The 19,341-nt window shown below is 42.8% G+C and overlaps 1 protein-coding gene and 1 long non-coding RNA gene across 2 annotated transcripts in view; both read left to right on the top strand.

Moving 5' to 3' along the window:
- The window catches only part of LOC136715831 (uncharacterized), a 32,432-nt gene extending 22,980 nt beyond the window's left edge, over positions 1 to 9,452 (top strand). Inside the window, exon 3 of the long non-coding RNA XR_010805096.1 lies at positions 9,357 to 9,452. This is a non-coding gene — a long non-coding RNA (uncharacterized LOC136715831). The remainder of the gene's footprint in view (positions 1 to 9,356) is intronic.
- A 12-nt stretch (positions 9,453 to 9,464) lies between these two features.
- The window catches only part of bmpr1aa (bone morphogenetic protein receptor, type IAa), a 15,499-nt gene continuing 5,622 nt past the window's right edge, over positions 9,465 to 19,341 (top strand). Inside the window, exons 1-5 of the mRNA XM_066693207.1 lie at positions 9,465 to 9,693; positions 18,087 to 18,252; positions 18,356 to 18,458; positions 18,721 to 18,820; positions 19,013 to 19,109. Of these exons, the coding sequence (XP_066549304.1) occupies positions 9,627 to 9,693; positions 18,087 to 18,252; positions 18,356 to 18,458; positions 18,721 to 18,820; positions 19,013 to 19,109 (533 nt within the window). The 5' untranslated portion in view covers positions 9,465 to 9,626. The remainder of the gene's footprint in view (positions 9,694 to 18,086; positions 18,253 to 18,355; positions 18,459 to 18,720; positions 18,821 to 19,012; positions 19,110 to 19,341) is intronic.

Below are 19,341 nucleotides of genomic sequence, written 5' to 3'. Positions count from 1 at the left end.
TGGGGAGAGAGCTTCACACTGCCCTTATCTGGTCTGTTTGTCCGCCCCATGTCTCTGTTATGTAGCCACTGCAACATTTATGGTTTTGTTTTACTTGGATTTGATTTGTTGTGCTGGGCAGCAGTTGGAATAGTACCTGGCCTTCATATCGACCGTAACGAAAAGTCTTGGTCTAGTTCAGAATTTTGTTTCCTGTTGCTCTCGTGCCTTCAGAAAATATCAAGCTTTTAGAGAAACTAAACTGTTTTCATTTAATTCTCCCCTAACCTCCTCTGAAATGTAATAAAATAACCCTCTAATTTAACAGATTGCTGCAATTCGACACATTTTGTACAAACAAACAAATCTTAATCATGCTTAATTTACATTTTTATTCATTTTTTACATGTCGAAATTGTAGCTTAAGTGTAGTATTGTTTTTCCTGTATTGAAAATAGCTCTGCTTTTTGATAATTGGTTCTTTCAGAAAACAAACATGTATGTTTTTATGTTAGGATGTCTATGGAATGTTTTTTTAAATTTGAAATACAAATAAAACTTGTTTGAAAAGGCTGGTGATTATCAAAGGCAGACATTTTGCCTGCCTTGACTTCTGATTATAAAGGTGACATTTATTTTATTATTACGGGGAATTGAAAGTGGCGAGTTCATGTAACTCTTGAAATCCTACCAATTCAAATGTTACCGTAACCAAATATTGAGTTTGAGTTGGCAGTTTTGACCGTTTGTAGCAGTTACTAAGTAGAAGAAGCTGGAAATGTACAGATTATTATTATTTTTTCTTCATGTGGGAGAAGAGATTAAAGGGAGGATGTGCCAAGTTTTTGAACACAACCAGCTTGCTGCAGTCCCAGAGTGCTTTGTGTGTAAATAATGATGAAAAGGCCTAGACGGAGACGGCCCGCTCTCGGCCCCGCCTCCTCACACTGCACAAGAGCTCCAGACGCCCCCAGGAATGGAGGCTGGGAGACTCGCCAGCCCCTGTGAGCTGCATTCTCACTTGTTGCTGGTTGGAGAAATACTCCTCAAGATGGAAGCTGTTGCTCATGGATTTGTTTTTGCTTTTTTCAATGTGTTTTCTCCACATTCTGGATTAATGGGGGAGAGTATCAATCTGGGCGCTTCCTTAGCAAGCATGGATTTTAAAGTTGGGTTTGATGCATTGAAATGGTAAGCTTGCAATCCAGTCATTTCAAGTGTAGCGCTCTGTGAATTGTATGACCAAAATATGTGTGTATATGTATTTTATTTCTTGTTTTAATGTAATGGAATAATTTGGTAGTTGAGTAATCTTTCTATGATTTTTGTGGTCAAACTTTTGTGATTTGTTTTAGGGTTTTTCTAAAGCTCAGACTGCTACTAATGCTAGTAAAAGTACTAAGTACACTGCACCGAAGTGTGTTACTACTCAGTCAAATGTAGAGCTTAAAATCCTTACTTTACTACGTAATGAATTTGATTGAGTAACAGATTTTTTTAAAGGCTGTTTGTGTTAATTTATGTGGTCTTCACTTGAAGGGAACAGAGGATTACAGCTATTTGTCTTAAGGAGAAGGGGGGAGGGTACGAAATTCCTGCGTTTTAAATGTCTTTTTTTTGTGTGTGGCCTGGCTGGGTTCTTCCACCGACAGCAGTGGACACTGTGACCTCTGAGGAGCGCAGTGATTTCTGACCCGGCCTTTCGTCAAGAGTGGCGGCCTTTGCTTGCCGAGGGTGGAAGCTGAGCCTTTGATGATCAGTGATTGTAAAAGCCGCCTAGCCGAGTCCCGGGAGAGGCAGGGCAAGAATTTGGGGAGAGCCGCGAGATAAGAAACTGCTGTTTATCAGGCCGGCCCTTGGAATGTGCTAGCAGGTAATGGAAAGTCAAGCTCCCCCTGAACCCTCCCGGCACTGGTGGGAGAGCGCGGCGCTACAGTTGGCACCAGTCTGCAGATTTCAAAAAGAAAACAAACCCATTGTGTGCGATAAGTTGAGAAAACAGAACCGCCACTTTGTGTGTGTAGATTTGAGTTGCCATGGTGTTCCTTTTAAGAAGGGTTTCCCAAGGTTATTTTCAAAATTAAGAAGCCCCTTTGGGAATTAGCTCTGGTCACTGAACACCCTTATCTGCGTGCCTCGTTGTTGCTTATCTGTGGGGATGTGCTCACAAATTATAGTTTTAAAGACCATGTGACAAAGAGTCCACAGTTTATTGATGCACCATGTCTCGCCAGCGGTAAAATAAAAACGCACGAGGTTAGAAATAAATCTATCAAAATGGGAGTCTTCCTCAGCCACCCCCCAGTCAGTCTAGGCAGGCCATGAAGTTGGAGGAATGAAGATTGTTGTAAATGTGGGGAGTATAGCTAGCTGTGTAGCACCTAAAGCCTAATCAAGATTAAGCACATGACTAATTACATTTAATTCTGACACAATTAAATGGTCATGCAGTTAGTAGAGATTTACATAAGTCTCACTTCGGTGGCACTGAGCTTGAAGAGGCAAACGATGAAAAGGGTTTAAGATGATTTGTCATTGTCTTCATAGACCATGTGGAGAAGTTTTTAATGGGGAAAATTACATCATGAATTTGTAAGACCTCATTTAGACATGACAAAAATTACCATTGGGGGCAAATTAAGTCTCCCTGCTGTCTTGCTTGGGGACTTGTACTTCACATTCATGGGCTTGACTTCTTCAGGTACAGTACATTATGTTCCATACCTCAGAGTTGTGCACCAAGAAGGGCACTGCACTCTGGGAGCTGTAGTCATACACGACACAAAAACAGTAGCTTTTGTGCAGTTCTGGAATACAGCTCCCAGAAAATTTCATAATTGAATACCAGCTGTACATAACTGTACAAGTCATTGTTCTAGCACATTGTTTTGCTTTTGATCACGACTGATTTGTTATCATTGGGTGATACCAAAAAAAAAAAAAAAAAAAGACCCTGATTTGCATACTTCAGTTTCTAGTCAAAGTATGGAGCACTTATGCCTTCCGGTGTGGTACAGGTATTTTGTTCTATTAATTGACTATCGTCATGTTTGACGTAGTTGGTTCTTTTCCATAGCAGTCTGCTGCGTTCCAGGAATTTCTTCCACTCGGATCCTTAATATCAAATAATAATTTGCGCTGAATAGAATAATTACAGGTTGTCTCAGGCGTTGGTAATTATCAGCTCCCCAGCACGACACGTTCAGCATTCCAAAATATTTCACACCAGTCTGGAGAGGAACTAGGCAGAAATAGGCCTTCGGCACAAGATTAGATCGGAGTCAAAGCAACACTTCAGGATTATGTAAGAGATTATAAAATGGCACAGCCCTGTTTTCTCCTTTACAAGAGATGCCGTACAACAAAATGACTGTTGGAAATCTAGTGTGAAAGCAAGCTAATAGGTCTGAAAGTTCTGGCAGCCAGATAAAGAAAGTGAGACCTGATATCTGGGTGAGATTACTGCTAACACTTTTTAAATAAGCTTTTTCTCCTTCTTATTCTCTCATGGAAAGGTCTGTGTATCTGGATGGGGGGTGGTGAGGACTGAGAGTGATTATGGGGGTGATTTGTGACATTACTCACACACACAAACCCCCCTCTAAACATCTTCACACATTATCAGAGAGAGGATGTCTGACTTGGCTTATTTTATTTTATTTTACCAAGCCTTTAAGGAGGATAGCTTAGTGTTTCATTTCTATCATGCAGGCTACACACAAGATTGTCTACCTTGGGCTTCGTAGTTATTCCAGGTGTACAATAAGGCATATCAGAAGGGTTATATTTTTGCTGTAGAATGGCGGTTTCTTAAAATATACGGTTGTCAAAAGTGTTTACACCCCACATTTGAAACACCGGTGAACAGTTGGTTGAATATGTATTGTTAATTAATGTATGCTTATCGGTGATCTGTGTCAGAGTTGGTTGAGCTGTGATCCAGCCTATAGAAAATTTTAGTCCAGTTGATTAACAGGAGAGTTCATCCACTTTTGACTGCAACGGCACAGCAATGCACGGAGTGGCGTGGAAGCCTTGTGCTGACTCGGGTCAGTCAGCTGGAATGGGAATTCTGCATTAATAGCTCTGGTTGAATATGAAATTGAGCATTCACCTCTCTATTTTATGTATTTCTTCATTTGTTCAATTTGTGTAGCCCTTTTGTAGCTTTTTACTGTAATTGTCACTACCTGTGTAGACAATCTTAATATCCCTACAAGAGAGATTAGTGGAAACTTGTCTCCTCGTGGTTTAGCTGTGTTTTCGCAGGGGCTGAGGTGTGTTAATTTGCCAGGTGGTTAAATGCATCAGGGTCTTTCTTCTTTCTTCTTCTCCGGTTGTCTGACTTGAGTCTTGTAGGCACCAGAGCGTGGAGGGAGATTGTAGGAGTGAGTGTTGTCAGGGAGAGGAGGAGGAGGAGGAGGGAATTGGGGGTGTGTAGGGGGGTTGCAGAGCTGTTCAGTATTCTTATGCTAATCCAGCCTGGGTTGAGGCGCAAAGCAGCCAAGCAAACAATGGCACTGGAGCCAGAAAGTCTGCTCTGCAGTCTACCAAGCCTTGACAGGCATGTCAGGCAGGGCGCCGAGAAACACAGGGCTGCCTGCAAGGAGGGGCCCCAGGAGGGGCAAGGAATCGAGGCCAAGAGAGAGAGAGAGAGACATACCACACTGTGTTCACTTTACAAGCAAGGGAGGGAGGCCAAGACTGCCTTGGAAATGGAGGAGACATGCTCCTGCAGATGCAGAGTGTGTGTATGTGTGAAATAAGTGATTTTACTTTCCCCACCAGTATTTCCATTTCAGGCATATATAGGTTATATGATGTACCTGAAAACAAGTGGGAATATCTTGGAGGCCTTCATCCAGCTGCATGTATCGATAGATATTCTTGGAATGGAAGTGTGTGTGTATAATTTGTTTGATTGATGGGTTTCCCCTTATTTCTAATTATTTTTAATTATAATGTCTTTTCCACTTTTTCATGGGCATTCATAAATTGTTGGGGTCAACACAGAACAAAAATGCAGTTTTAGCATAGTAATATTGCATTGTTTGTAATTGTTTGTGATGGTCAGCAACAGAAATAATACACACCCCACTCCTGATAAAGCTAGTGTTCTGGTCTAGCGTGTGTCATCATTTTGAGCGAGCCCTCAGAGAGGCAGCATGTTGTGCCAAGACGCTTGTATTGAGCGCTGACTGTCTAATGAAGCTGCAGCTGTTCGGATCGTCCTGCACGTCCCGTGCGAAGGTGACTCAGGACAGCGGCCGCTCCTGCAGCACTGCCCGTAATCATCAAACAATGTGACGTTTCGTACAGAGCTCTGTGATTTTGTGATAGATGTTTTCTAGCATGTGACGCAATCCAGAAGTTTGACCGTGAGGGGGACTTAAAAAGAACCAATAATGAAATAAACTTGTATGGCCTTTCATTTGAACATGATTATTATATTTTGAACGGTGGTGCCACTTACCCTACATGGTCGCCGCCAACCGCGGCCTCCCCTCCTCAGGGCAGGATGTCTTAAGCCTCATTGTTTCCGCTCTGTGGTCAAGTGGCCACCCAGTCCAGGCAATCACATCCCTCCTTCCCAAATATGCCGGGAGGGGGGTGTTCTGTCCTTGATGTGCCCATAAATGCCCATAAATGTAAAGAAAGTCTCTGCTTTGGTCCAGTTTAAGTAACTGGCCGTTGTGAAAGGCTATATTTTTGTGCTGAATTAGGTGTGTAAGTTGCTCCCCACAGGATTAAAATCGGCATTGAAGGAAAAATAAATTGGTTTGTTATGTCCCAAGAGCCCACTTGGTAAACCTATACAAAACACCTTTTGTAAACTTTGCATTCAATTACATTTAAAACAGCAGAGTTGGAACCGCAACAGAACGGCAAATTAATGTTTATGGATACTGGCATTATTTAATTCTTATAATGAGTTTAACCTTGTTTGGAACTAAACCTTTTCTTCCCGAGAAAGGTAATAGCTAGGTATAATAAGAGTTTGGGCATCCAAGCTGTTTCAATTCAGACATTATTCAGACAAGAAAATTGTTTAATAGTCTTAGTACAAGAAATTGTATTGCCCACATTGCTGCAACACTGAAAGTTTAAATTTACTCTGTTTATTTTGCCTACATGATATTGTTTTCTTCTCTGGAAACAGGTTGTGGTTTACACAGGGGAAAGTGCTACCCATCCGAAACTCAAGACCACCTCCATAGCTGGCTTGGAGTCATCCTTTCTGCAGTGAAAACATTCCCTGCCCACCGAGCACTTGCCAGAATGGGGAGAGCTTTTAAAAAGCAGCGCCCCGGCTACTTTGCCATACACCCACATGAAAAAAACATTTTTACCTACAATCGCAATCGCCGTCTGTCTGTAAACACACAAAGGCGCAGGGAAATGTCTTTGAAGTAGCAGTGCATACGTGGTGTTTTGCACCTGATTTGAGCAGTGTGGTATAATCAGCAGTCTTGCTTTGAACTTGTGTTTGCAGTACTGTGTGACACTCCAAAAACATGCTGGTCTCCGGTGGATTCGTATCATCTGGATGAGAAACACCCCCAGGTTCTCCAACTAGGAGACGCAGCGTTCTTAAAATACCTGCCATGACTCGGTTTTTAAGACTGAAATAATGAAATCCTGTTTCGTTTAAGAGGCATTTGTCTGACAATCCTAATCGAATCCATCAGACTTCTCAACCACTTTATGCCCAGTCTGTACTGAGCCCCTTCACTCCTGGGCCAGGGATATGAGGTGTCAAATAGATTAATTTTGAGGGTATGTGTGCTGATTGGACATAAGCCATCTCGGGGCCCCTTCAGTGTAAATGTACCGTAAAAATGATACAGATCTTTGTAAACAGTCAGACATAAGCGAGTTGTTGTTATACATAGCACAACACAGACATAAGTGAATATTACTAAATTTTTATTTTTTTCCGCCCCATTCACAGTTTCTGTATACCTGTCCACAGCGCACTGAAAAGCCCTTGTTTACAGATGGAAGTGTGACTGCCGGTGCATGAATGTCTATAAAGACCTTCTAGCCAGGCAATTGTGAACTCTGTTTCCTCAGTGCTTCCTGCCCTGGGGCCTGACAACAAGCTAAGTGTAAACTTGAGTCGCTACACAGAGCTGCGGCCTGAGACAGTGGAGCGCTTTCTTCCTGCGATTAGGATTCCCACTGTTGTGGCGGTCTTTAAATCTGGACTGAAAGGTTGGCTATATGGTGGTTGTTTTTTTTGTAGATACAGGTTTAGTATTGGTAAAGCCATTGCAAAGTGCTTTGGGTTTGTATTGTCTTGTACGTTCACATTAATTAAATACTTGTTTTCTCCAGTTTAACTTGTATGTGTATGACAGGCCAGAGTTGATTTTAATGGAGTGTGTGAAATTCCCAGTTACTGCTTTTTAGGGGGAGAGGGGTATGGGGGGAGGTCAGTCTGTTGGCACTGCACTGTGGCACCAGATTGGGAACCAGTCCGAGCATTCGTCCTCAGCGGCAGCACCAACCCCAGGCGGGCACACTGCGACATATTCTGCTGGCGAGGAAGGCCCCCCCTTCAAAAGAAAGGGTGCTTGGTTAGCTGTCTTGTCCCTTTGCCTTGAGGAACCTTCTTTTGTTCTCTCATTACCCAGAAGTCACGGATGTGTGAAAAGTAGGGCACAGGTTGGGGCGCTTTGTCCCCTTGTGCAAATCAAAAGTGACAGACACCGGCCTGCTCCGCTACTAATTTGTCCCTCTCTGAAATGCCACTCGCAGCCCTAATTGCGGTGAAATTCACAGAGCTACAAGAGAACAGACACATCGAGTTATTAACGCTGGACGAGGCCAACGCTGGTAATTGTGGAACATCCTTGAACAAATAATTCGGACATGTTTAGCCATTCAAGAATAGCGCCAGGCTGACAGGGGTCAGGGGGTTGAACCCGTGAAAAACAAGAGGCCAAAGATGGGCAACACACAAGGAAAAAAGGAACGAGAGAGAAAAGGAAACCCGCCTTGTGATGGTCAGCAACAGAAATTCTTTGTCTCTACCCGTTAGCCGCTTTAGATTGAACACTGTTTGAAAAAAACACTCCAAAAAACCCATTTAATTGTCCAATTATGTTGTTAAAAGGGGACAGAAATTGGCAAGGATGACCGCATGATTGAAAAGAAAAGAGCGTTCTGCAGTTCAACACACTGGGGTGGGAGGTGAGGCCAGAGAGAGCAAAAGGCCACAGTATCAGTTGGCTGCTTTTCATTATATGAGGTAATTCATCTCTAAAGACTACATCTGCAAAAAAACCTTGCTGCTGCCCTATGCCACCTGGCTGCATATGCATTTACTATTTCTGGGTCTGTGAAATGTGAACTTATAATAGGAGCTTGTTTGACATTGGAGCTCACGTTGGAAGGAATGTGGAAGTATATGTGGGCCATTCAGTAATTTCGCTATTGATTTATTTTTACTTAATATATATTTTATTTATGTTTGTATCGGTAATTTGGATTTTATTTATTCCAGTATTCACTTTATAACAGGGAAACCTTTTTGTGATTCAGATATTCTCAGACTACCGTAAATTCCATTTTGGAAATTTCTGTAATTTGGAAAGTACTCACTGTATCCATATGTACAATTTGGATTAGCATACAGCTATGCAGAGTTTCTGAGTTTGATGTTAGAACTTTCCTATCATATCATATCCTAGGCCAATTCACTGTACTTTATATAAAACACTTTGTAAAGAAAAATAATAAAACATGATTCAGAAAAACTTTATTTAATTTCCTGGGACCTTTTCCTGGGTTTTCCTTTAGTCGATTCATCCCTAACAAAAGCACTTGTACAAACTGTGAAGTAAATGTAGATTTAGCGGGGGTTGATATGCTTGAAAGAAACCATTACTGTTAAGATTTTTATGTTTTAAGGAAGTAAACTTTGGAAATTCTGTATAAACAATACAGCTGAAAGAGTTTTAACATTGTGTAGTATCAGTTTGTCCTTTACCTACAAAGTGCACCCTCTTACTGTTACCTAAGTAGGTTTGCAGAGCAGAAGTCGAATACTTTAAATCCTGTGCAATTGTTTGTTTTAATACTGTTTTATTTTGATAGCTGGTTCCTGTAGTGATAAGCCCATTTACATTATCTCGGCACCTGGACGCTTTCCCGTCTCTTGGGCATTAGATGTTGAGTTTAAGTTGCTGCATTGGCATTAGTCTTGTGTCCTCTGGCTTTCCACTGAGGCAAGTTAAAAGACTTTCTATAGTTATGTTAATATTTTGTGAGCCTTTCACACACAGCTCACACACGTTAGAGTTTATTCCTTTAGTAACTTGTAGTTCAGTCCATTAATCACTTATTTGTGTCTCTCTTCTGTTCTTCCCCAGTGTTGCGGACAATCGGAGCCAGTGAGAAGAAAGTTTTAAAATCTGCCCCCCCTACCCCCCCTCCTTCCCCCTGCCCCCCTACCTACCCTCACCCCCCCCCCCCCCCCCCACACACACACACTCCCCTTTCCCATTTCTACTGTCTCTGGCTCACGCTGCGGCCAGGACTGGGGGACTGCTGTGCTGTGTAAACTCTCCAACGCCCCCGAGTCAAACCCGCTGAGCTCGGCACGGTGACAGGGTTCTGGCTTCCAGCTCCACGCTGCGAGAATGACGAGACTTCCAGTTTACATCACGATTTTAGGAGCCTGCTTCTTCCTCGTACTCAAGGCTGAAGGTAAGTCTGTCCCTAATTGCGCCCAGGGCTCCCAAATCAATTAAATGAATGAGGTAGCGTCTTATTCGTTGGTGTTCCTGTACTGCTTTCTGCTGTGTAAAAAAAAATATATATATTGATGTGTTGTTCATAATTGTCTTATAGAGAAGTAACCCTCCCTGCAGTTTCACATAATTTTAACATATTTAGCAAGAAGACGACACCCTTGAGTAACCAAGGGGTCGTGCTTCCGATATTGAGGAGATTCAACAAACATTCTGACTTTATAGAGCAGCGTCTTGCTTTTTTATGGTTTATGTAAGGAGTTTAATGAACTGTAGGGAATTCCAGTGTGAAGAATCCACTAGGGTTCTTTAACCCCAAATGGTCAAAGCCAATTTGCAAATTTCTGTATAAATGAACAGTTGAATACTAGAAAAGTATTTGTTGTAAAGAAACTCCAGTTACTCTTCTAGATCAATTCCAGTGACTTGGCTTCAATTTTTTCTTCAAATTGCACTTAACAGGATAATAATTGGTTCAGTTTGATTTATTTTGTATGTGTGCAATATAAAAAAAAAACTCATTGAGGTTTTGCATTGAGTATGAGTGTGCATGACTGTCTTCAAGCACTATATGCTTCTTTATAGATGTCTGATTAACAGGATTATTACTTGTACAGCCCTTAAGAGCACACTTGGATGATAAAGCACACGCTCAAAAGTCTGATCAGTCATTCTGGCTGAACCAAGTCTAGCTGTGAGATCACTGCTTCCCTCTGTGTCATGCAAACATCACAGGCTGTGTGGGCACCGGGGAATTGAAAATCCCTCATCTGCAGGAAGCGTGGCCACTTGAAAAGGCTTCACTTCAGTTTTATTATGTTCTCTCCAGAGCGAGTGCTTGTTTGTTGCTGTGTAGCGAGGACTGTAAATTTGCAGCAGACCCACAGAGTGCACAAAGCATCCGTTTAATGCATGTTCCCAATTGTACTTTCTGATTTTCCGTCGGATCCATCGTTCTCAAAATAGGCCAGTGTCAAGCCATCAGCATGATCAATTAGCATGAGAAGTCTTGCTAAGGAAGTGGATCTGGAAGGGACTAGAGATTTCATGGAATAATGTGCCAGAAGACCTCAATATGAAATACATCAAGCAATCGGTAACCAGTATTAAAAGCTCTATGTGGGTGTACAGTCTCCGAGGATAATGCTGATAATGCTTTTTTAATTTAGTCTGTTCTTCAGAGTTTCTGTTCAATTTGGCTCCAAAGTTGGCCTATCTCTCCATCTTTTGAGATATCTGGGTAGACCCATGGAATGGCTGTTATGCGTTTGTTATTATGAGTTGTGATTGTTTCGCTTTGAAAGAATAGTGGTCGTTTCAATGCAGTCAAGGAGGGTGGAAAACAAATACCCCCATCATATAAAGTCTGACAAGTTCATCCTTTTAACCGTACTGCACAAACAGGCAATTGAAATAGCAGAACACAAATTGGTGTCAAAAAAAAAAAAAAAAAAAAATCTTGCATACCAGGTAATTTCACTTACATGCCTGTCTGATCCTGTTTTCTTAATGAAAATGATCTGTTAATCTGCTCTGAAGAAAGCATCCTGTGACTTTTGGTCCATTACTATGTGCCACTCACCCTCTAGTAGATATGCGTGTATCTACTTGCTCATACTGACTGCTGTGATCTCTGCAGTCTGAAATGAGGGACTTTGTCTCCAGCACCACCTTCAGAATTAAATTTCCCGTCCCTGTCCCTTGGCACTGTTCCACGGTTCAGCGGAGGGGTTTGAATTGGGCTCTTCTTATGACTGCTTTTGGAATGGAAAGTGAACTGCTCTGTAATTAAACATTTAAATCAGAGAGCACTGTTTGTTCATGGATTAGATTCCTTAGTACTACCCAGAACATGCATAAATTACCTCTGGCAGATGAGTCACTACAGGAGAAATTAATTTAAAGTGCCAATTTTGAGCAGAGCAGTAGCAGTTAGTGAGTAGTTTTTATAGTTGTTTACTAAAAAAACTGTGTTCCCTTCTGTATGTAACCATACTAACAAAAAGCAGTATTCACAAGGAGAACATCACTGAAGTTGCCTCCTTAGTTGAGTAAGTTTCTTTCCCATCACAAATCTCAACCCATCATTGGTTCAAAAAGGCTACACTTGGCCTATACCTGCAACCTCCCAGGAAGAGGGAACCCTGTTGCTTCAGATTAGGGGGTAGGTGACATCACACCATGGCATCACCTGAAGGAGCTGTGCAGATGCATCTAATACAACAGAGAGTTTTGTGTACTGCAAAACCTGCCGGCAGTGTTATCCAATACCCCCGTGGGGCTTTTCCAAAAGTACGATACACGTACTGCAGGTTTTTAGGTGAGGATATAGCGACACCTTCACATGTTGAAGACAGGTGGGAGTGGGTTAGTATCCGAAGCAGCAGTCAATCAAACTCTTGTCTTTCCAATCTGGGGCAAGGAAGTGTTGCCAGTCAGCAGGACGCCCCTCCCATGTACAAAAATCAGATTGTACTAATTGGGTTTGATAGCCTCTTAATGAGGAGTGGGGTCTCAGCCTGCCTTTTTGTTTCACAGGTTAGTTTAGCACTTTAAGGCTTGTGTCTTGGCAGTCCCTGATAGTCTTGTGGTTTGTGGTATTCTCAGTTTAAATGAAACCGGTTCAGTTGGACTTTGATCTCATCTGCGTTCACACTCACGTCCCGGGTCACAATGTAATATTATGGCTCTCCAGATATAGAGATGGATACAAATGTTTGATGGCATCTTGTAGCGTATAGTTTTCAGTTATGCTGTAAGTTCAGAAGTAAGAGAATCCAGTGTGTGGTAGAATTATCTGTTTTGTGCAAATCTACCTAGATATGACATAATTCCTGTCCATCCCTGCAGAGAGCATGTTTAGGGCAGCATAAATATGGCAGTTCCTCTGGAGCCGGAGGAGTGTGTTCACGTTGGGAAATGTGTTGTTTTCCTTGTATTTGGTCAGCTGCAGCTTCAGAGCTGTTATTGTAGCAGTGTGAGAGAGCCGGGCAGTGTGCCGAGATGAACTGTGCAAAATGCAGTACCTGGATTAGTGCAGCAATGTGCTGGCCCAACAACACACACAGTCACAAGTGCAGTCAGTTCACTTCAGGCACATTTCTGAATGTGCGTTGTAGATCATGTGCTGTCTGCTGTGAACACTTGAATTCTTCTGACAGCAGCAGGATGTTCATCTAAGTTTACTCTAGTCGAAGAATAAACTTTTAATTTGAATTTTAATCTAAATTATCTTCTTGTTGGACCACACTGAGAGTGTTGTTTAGCTGCTGATTTATTGTGCACCATTTGAGCTTGTATTTCTGTTAACAAAATTGTTGATAATTGTTGATGAAAACACTACTTCCCCAGGACAATTATCATTCATAATGGCCTTCCTTCTGCTTTAAATGTGAATAATATTCGCAACATATGCAACCCCAAAATGGTCTTGCTCATATATTCCCGAAGTGCATAGCCATTTTATTTGATCTGAACACGCATTGTTGTGTGTAAATGAATCGCAGCTGAATGCCTTTAGATGGGAAATGCGTTTTTCTTCCGAGTGTTGGAGCCGAAATTAAGTCATTATACACGAATGTATTTTTAATAGGGGCGCGGAGCGACGGCAAGTAAAACCTTGTTTGACATAAATGAAACGGGTGCCTGAGTCTGTCATGTGAGGGCCTTAAATAGCTTTTGTACTTGGCACAGTACAGTTGCTAAAACATGCAGGAAGAAAAACATGTGTTAAGCATTAAGTGTCTGGTGTCTCACTCCTTGATTTTTTTATTTTTATTTTTATTTTTTTAGTCATTAATGCAAGGGACGTACCTTCTGAACTACGTTTAATCTGGAGATCTGAGGCCTGGTGCTCTTGATTTATAAGCGCCCTCTCCTCTGTGTTTATAGCTCGGAGCCCCTGCAGAAACTCCTGCTGCCGCTATTTAAAACCAGCTTCGTGCCGCGCAGCCTTCAGCCGCCCGTTGTCCACTGTGCTATTGCGGAAAACCCCAAAACAGGAAGCTGTTGAGCTGATTGTTGGTACTCTGCATTCCTTGACACATTAACCGTTTCCTGTATAAGGTTGTCGGAAATTCATTACCCAACCAAAATAGTCATTGTTCTCCGGAAATTTTAACTCAATGGGAAATTTGACTTGCTAGTAATTGCGTATACAAGCTGACAGATGTAAGAATCCTGCGCAGAGCTCCACCGAGCAGCTGAGGGGGGGCAGATTTAAGTGTATGCTTTTATGGCTACCTGCTGCTTCTTACAGTTCTGACACTTGAGGTGTGTCGGGCCCCAATTATAATTACACTTTAATAAAACTGGTTAGGAACAGGGAGAAGGAAAAAAAAAAAGTTCTGGTATTTTCTTTAGTTCCTTAGTTTATGATGTTTGTCATTAAATGAGCTCTGATTCAATGAATTTTCATACTTGTTTTTTTTCTTTCCTGAAATGGTTGGAACTCTCCAATAAGCCTGGCTTCTGTTTTCGCGATCGCTCTAAAGCATGCGGTAATGTCACATTTTGTGGGATCTAAAAGTATGTGAACAGCTTGGAATAAAAGCCAGCCAACATCGTGAGAGCCCACTACGACATGACAAGAAGGGAATGCACTCGACTAAACAGTTTTGTCATTCGACGGCGCTGTTCCGGAATCTAAAATTTGGATTCGCAGGCTCTGTAACAGTTTTCAGACGTACCCTGTGTGTTGTTTTGCAGCTGTGATCATTACTAAATAATTGACAGCTGGAGGCACAGTACACCTCTTTTATACTGTTGACACATAGGTAGCTGGATAGTGTGAAGCATGAGTCCATATAAGAATGCTCTACTTGTAGGCTATTGTAGCTTATTTTAGCTCATTTTGTTTTCCTCACGGACAGATAGTGGTTTATTATTCTCAATAGCCTTCTAAAAAGCTGTAGTTCCAGTCTCTCTCTCTCTCTCTCTCTCTCTCTCTCTCTCTCTCCCAGTAATATAATTGGGGGTTAGTGGGTTAATAGGTGCCCCTACACTTCATTCCTCCCTGCCAGGCCTTTGTTTTTCAGACACAAAGCCCAGCCAGCTGGCACCTCCTGTGCAAGGGGGCTTGTCTAGGTGTGAACCAGCACCTCGGGCAACACTCCTGCCTTCTGTTTCCCTCCATTTGGTTAAGCCATGGTTTTCAAAGCTGCCCCCTGCTGGGTATTTACAATCCTGCCTTTTTAACTGCAGATTTGGTTCATAACCTCTGTGGGTTGGTACGCCTGGAGGCTGAGCGAGACCGCGCTGGCCCTTTAAGTCTGCAGTGCGTGGCTGATGATAGATTGAGATACAGGGATGGAAAGCCTCTTTATTGAGTGTGCTGCCAGACCTCAGACTCCGTGGTGACGGGATGCAGAATTAAGCACACATGTGGACGCAGGCTTTGCAGAGGAGAGATCCCTGCTCCTCTCAGCGTGCTGCAAGCCACCCTGCTCTCCGAGGGAAAGAAGAATGCACGTCTACCCTCTGTGAGCGCTCCCTGCAGTTTCATGCCGTCGAGTTGGCTCGGGGAAAAGTGATCCTCGGACCAAAGTAAATCCGGACCGAAGATGTGAAATATGGACCATGTGAGAATCTCTGTAAAGCTGGGGAGATGCTGTTTCATAACTAGTTTAACTAAGGCATAATTCTTGGTCGGTTGACATGTTGCCAAAATGTTCCACATTGCTCCACAATTTATTGCATTCTTCTTTCACCACAGTTTCTCTGTCCTTTGGGCCCTATACATAAACACATGCACACTTCTAATGTTCCCAACAATCCCTGCAGTGACCTTGTAAAAAGGGAGGGAGAGAGATAGCGAGAGAATGGAGATCTTCAGAAGCTTTCAGGTTTGCGTTTGATCGGTTTCCAGCCCCCCATGCGCTGCTCTTCCCACACTGCAGTTATGCTGCTGTTCTGCATTAATCTCTCATCCGGGGTAACTGCCCCCCCCGAGGGAAGCAACACCCAAACAACAGCCAGCGTGCAGCCAGGCTCCATACCCCGCACTGCACCTAATCGATCCTGATGGCTTAATTTAATATTTATGCACACATGTGGTTTTTGTTTAAGCCCCGTTTTAAGCATAGCAGTGTACATCTGAAACGCTCCTTGATAAACATATACATGGAATATTCCAGCGTGTGATTAAATGTGTGGTGACAAAGGTAAAATTCGATCTCTCCCGAAAAAGCTCAAGTGGCACTGAAGACTTCCATTCTGTATAGTTAGGGAATTTAATGTGATCACCTTCAGAAACGTACGTGTTAGAAGAACAGACCAGTTAGACATGGCAGTGCTGTTTCCATACATCTTTCAGACTACTGGAACGGGCTGGCATAGGCTAAGTTTCCTTTTGATAATTTGAAGGTTCGGTATGATTCATTTTAGGTGTAGCCAGATGTGAATATGCGGATATTTCATTAGAGATTCCCTCCTGATGTGGGAGTGGGCTAGGCCAGTATCCACATATGGATGATTTGAGATCTGTAAACCATTATCTTTTTTTTTTTTTCATTCTCTGTCTTGCGTTATGAAGTTCAAAGTACCGAGTTCACAATGTCAGATGTAGCCTTGATATCTTACGGGCAAACCCACTATCTACCCCCCATGTGTTTTCTGTCATGGTGGAACCGCTGGTCACGGGAGAGATCAATTCAGTGTGGCTCGGGCTGTTGCTGAGCCTTTCATTAGAGAGAGGCTATATGGTATTTATACATTTGATCTGCATCACAGTCCCAAGCTCTTGACACCCCCAATGGGCACTGAGTCAAGGTATTTCTAATATATAAATTTAATCTGTACCAAGCAGCACCACATTTCTACCTTGTTTACCAGAAGTGAAAGTTGTAACGGCCTTAGAGTCTCCACATCCTTCTTGCACTATTAAGACTAATTGTGTGAATATCGCTTCCCATCTCAGACAAAATCGGAGTTAACTCCCGGATTGGAGTGAGATCTTGGGTGGAATGCAGTAGCAGGGGAATACAAAAAAAACAAAAAGAGCATTGTGCTGTTTGCCTAGACTTTAAAAGTGTGGGTTTGCTGCAGATTAGCCTCTTGCAGACATGTCTGAACTCGAAACGCGAGGGTTCGCCGTGGTGAAAAGGAAGTCCTCACAGCCGTGCAAAAACACATGGCGCATTGTGCTCCGCAGCCCTGCTCTGGGCATGTCTGCATAGCAGGGGGAGAGGCACAGACCGGGCGATCAGGTTTCATTGGTTTATGGCTGCAGAGCTTTTTTTTCCCTCCCCTTTTTCCTTTTTTATGTTTCAGGCAGCCCTGTAATTTAGACCAAAAATAATAATAATACGGTAATCAATATCTCAAGTGGATTTTTATGTATTTATTTATTCTAAAGGTGGCACATGCTTTGTAGTGTGGAGGCCTGATGTTTGAAACATTAACAGTGCAGTGTGATCTGCCTCAGTGTGAGATCATTCAATTAAACCCCTCCCTGTGTGTAGATGTGGTACAATGTCAAAATACGCAACTCCAGAATGGCTCCGGTCACCGAGGAGAAAGCGAGAGGTAGATGGTTTCGCTTTCACATAGTTTTTTTCTGCTGACTAGTTTGTTGTGACTTGCTGAAGGTTCCCTAGACTTCTATTGGTTGAAAAAAGACAAAACAAAACCAAAAATCATCGAAGAAAGTCTTATTTTGCTGTTCGATTTAAAGTGAGCAATCATGTGCTAAGTCAGGGACCTCAGGCTCAATCCACTCGACTGATCTGAATTGTTTTTGCAATTAGGCGTGTAGTACAGTGCCGTGATGTTTCGGATCTTCCTGGCTTGTGAAGTTGTTGATTCAGGCTCCAGTGCCTGCACAGGAATTTAAAGCTGAGGGGTGTAGGTTTAAACGCAGCCAGTTTAGCAGGTAATTAGACCAATGAAGTAATTAGAAGCTTAGTTCGGAACAAAAAGCCAAAGCACACTACTGTCCTCCTGGAGTTTACAACCCCAATTGTTAATGTGGTTTTATAACAATGTTTAAAATACACACACAGAAAAGCAGCTGTTACCATAATAGTATGCTTTTTCTTGCCCATATGGAAATACAGAGAATTAGCGTTCCAAGTGATTTGCTGCTGCTTCTTCCGAGATTGATAAAACTGATAAAACCTGAATGAGGAGAAGTTAGGAAGGAAGCCAAACCTTCTTGCACATACAGCACCAGGCTTGGAGAAGTCTGTCTACCTAGCAGGTTATATTAGGGCCATTCATCGTAGATGACACAAACGCATCCCATTTGTAAATTGGAAAAAGTGTGTGTCGATTAGGAGTTGCATTCTGGTGGTACTCCATCCCTTCGTGGAAGTCACCGTCAACATCGTGTCCCATTTTATTTCCCGGTAGGCGGTCACAACCCAGACCACATGCTCCATGGCACGGGGGCCAAATCCGGATCCGACCCCAACCGGTTAGCGGATGGGTCAACGGTGTCTCCTGAAGATGCCGCCCGCTTCCTGACCTGCTACTGCTCTGGGCACTGCCCCGAGAATGCCAACAACAACACCTGCAAGTGAGTGTCCCCTCCCGTCCCCCCGAAAACAGCAGTAGTGTAAAGCCAACTCTTAGGGCAACATGGATGTCGGTGTGCTAATGGGATTGTGTTTGTGCCGCAGGACTAATGGCCAGTGCTTTGCCATCATCGAGGAGGATGAGCACGGGGAGTCTCTGCTGACCTCGGGCTGCATGAAGAACGAAGGCTCAGATTTTCAGTGCAAGGTAGTCCTGCAATTTGATATGTGGGGAAGGTGAGGGACTAGGGAAGGAGCCCGAAAAAATCTGTATTCTGCTTCTTAAAAGTCAAGAGAACAATGTGTTTTTTGTTTAGTTTTTTCTTTCACCATAGCCTATACATGTTGATGAGGTCATTTCCTTTGTCAAGGGCATACGTTCTTCATATCCGAGTTCTGCAGTGTTTTGGTTTTAGCTCCATCTTCGCATGACAAGGGCAATTTGACCGGGTTACTTTTTGGATTTGCAGGACTCCCCCCGAGCTCAGACGAGACGTACCATCGAGTGCTGCCAGACCGACTTCTGCAATCGGGATCTACAGCCGACGCTACCTCCTCCCCTTCCAAAAGGTGCAGATCTCGATGATCGGGGCCGCATGGCACAAAAATAACAAAGGACAAAGCTTAGAGCAAAGTGAAAAGTTTATATGCGTTATGAGTTTGTGTAACTCACTGCTTTGAATCAGTTTGAATAGGGCGTGTCTGTTTTTGACAAAGAATAAGGAAAATTTTCTTTATTTTTCCCTTGTATGTTTGACACAGGCCCTCTCTTTGGCAGCGCACACTGGCTTGCCTTCTTGATATCGGTGACAATATGCTGCTGTGTGCTGGTCGTCATTACTGTCATCTGCTATTATAGGTAAGGAGTCGGATCGGTGTTTGTCTTCCTTTTCATTTATTAAGCTCCTCACGGGCGTTGTGTTTAAACTACTGACATTTGAATGTAACCTTGTTTACTTTTCCCCTCATGTTTACTTACAATTATCCTCGCCTAGTCTGTTCTCTTCCTTCCTCCAAACTGTCCTTTCGCTTTCAGTTAAACCTGAGTGAGTCAGCAGTGCGTATTTAAACAATGTGGCATTGTTAGTGTT

The sequence above is a fragment of the Amia ocellicauda genome, chromosome 20 (assembly GCF_036373705.1).
Source record: "Amia ocellicauda isolate fAmiCal2 chromosome 20, fAmiCal2.hap1, whole genome shotgun sequence".
Taxonomy (NCBI): Eukaryota; Metazoa; Chordata; class Actinopteri; order Amiiformes; family Amiidae; genus Amia; species Amia ocellicauda.
The sequence above is the reverse complement of the archived record's forward strand: the minus strand, read 5'-3'. Positions and strand labels throughout refer to the sequence as shown.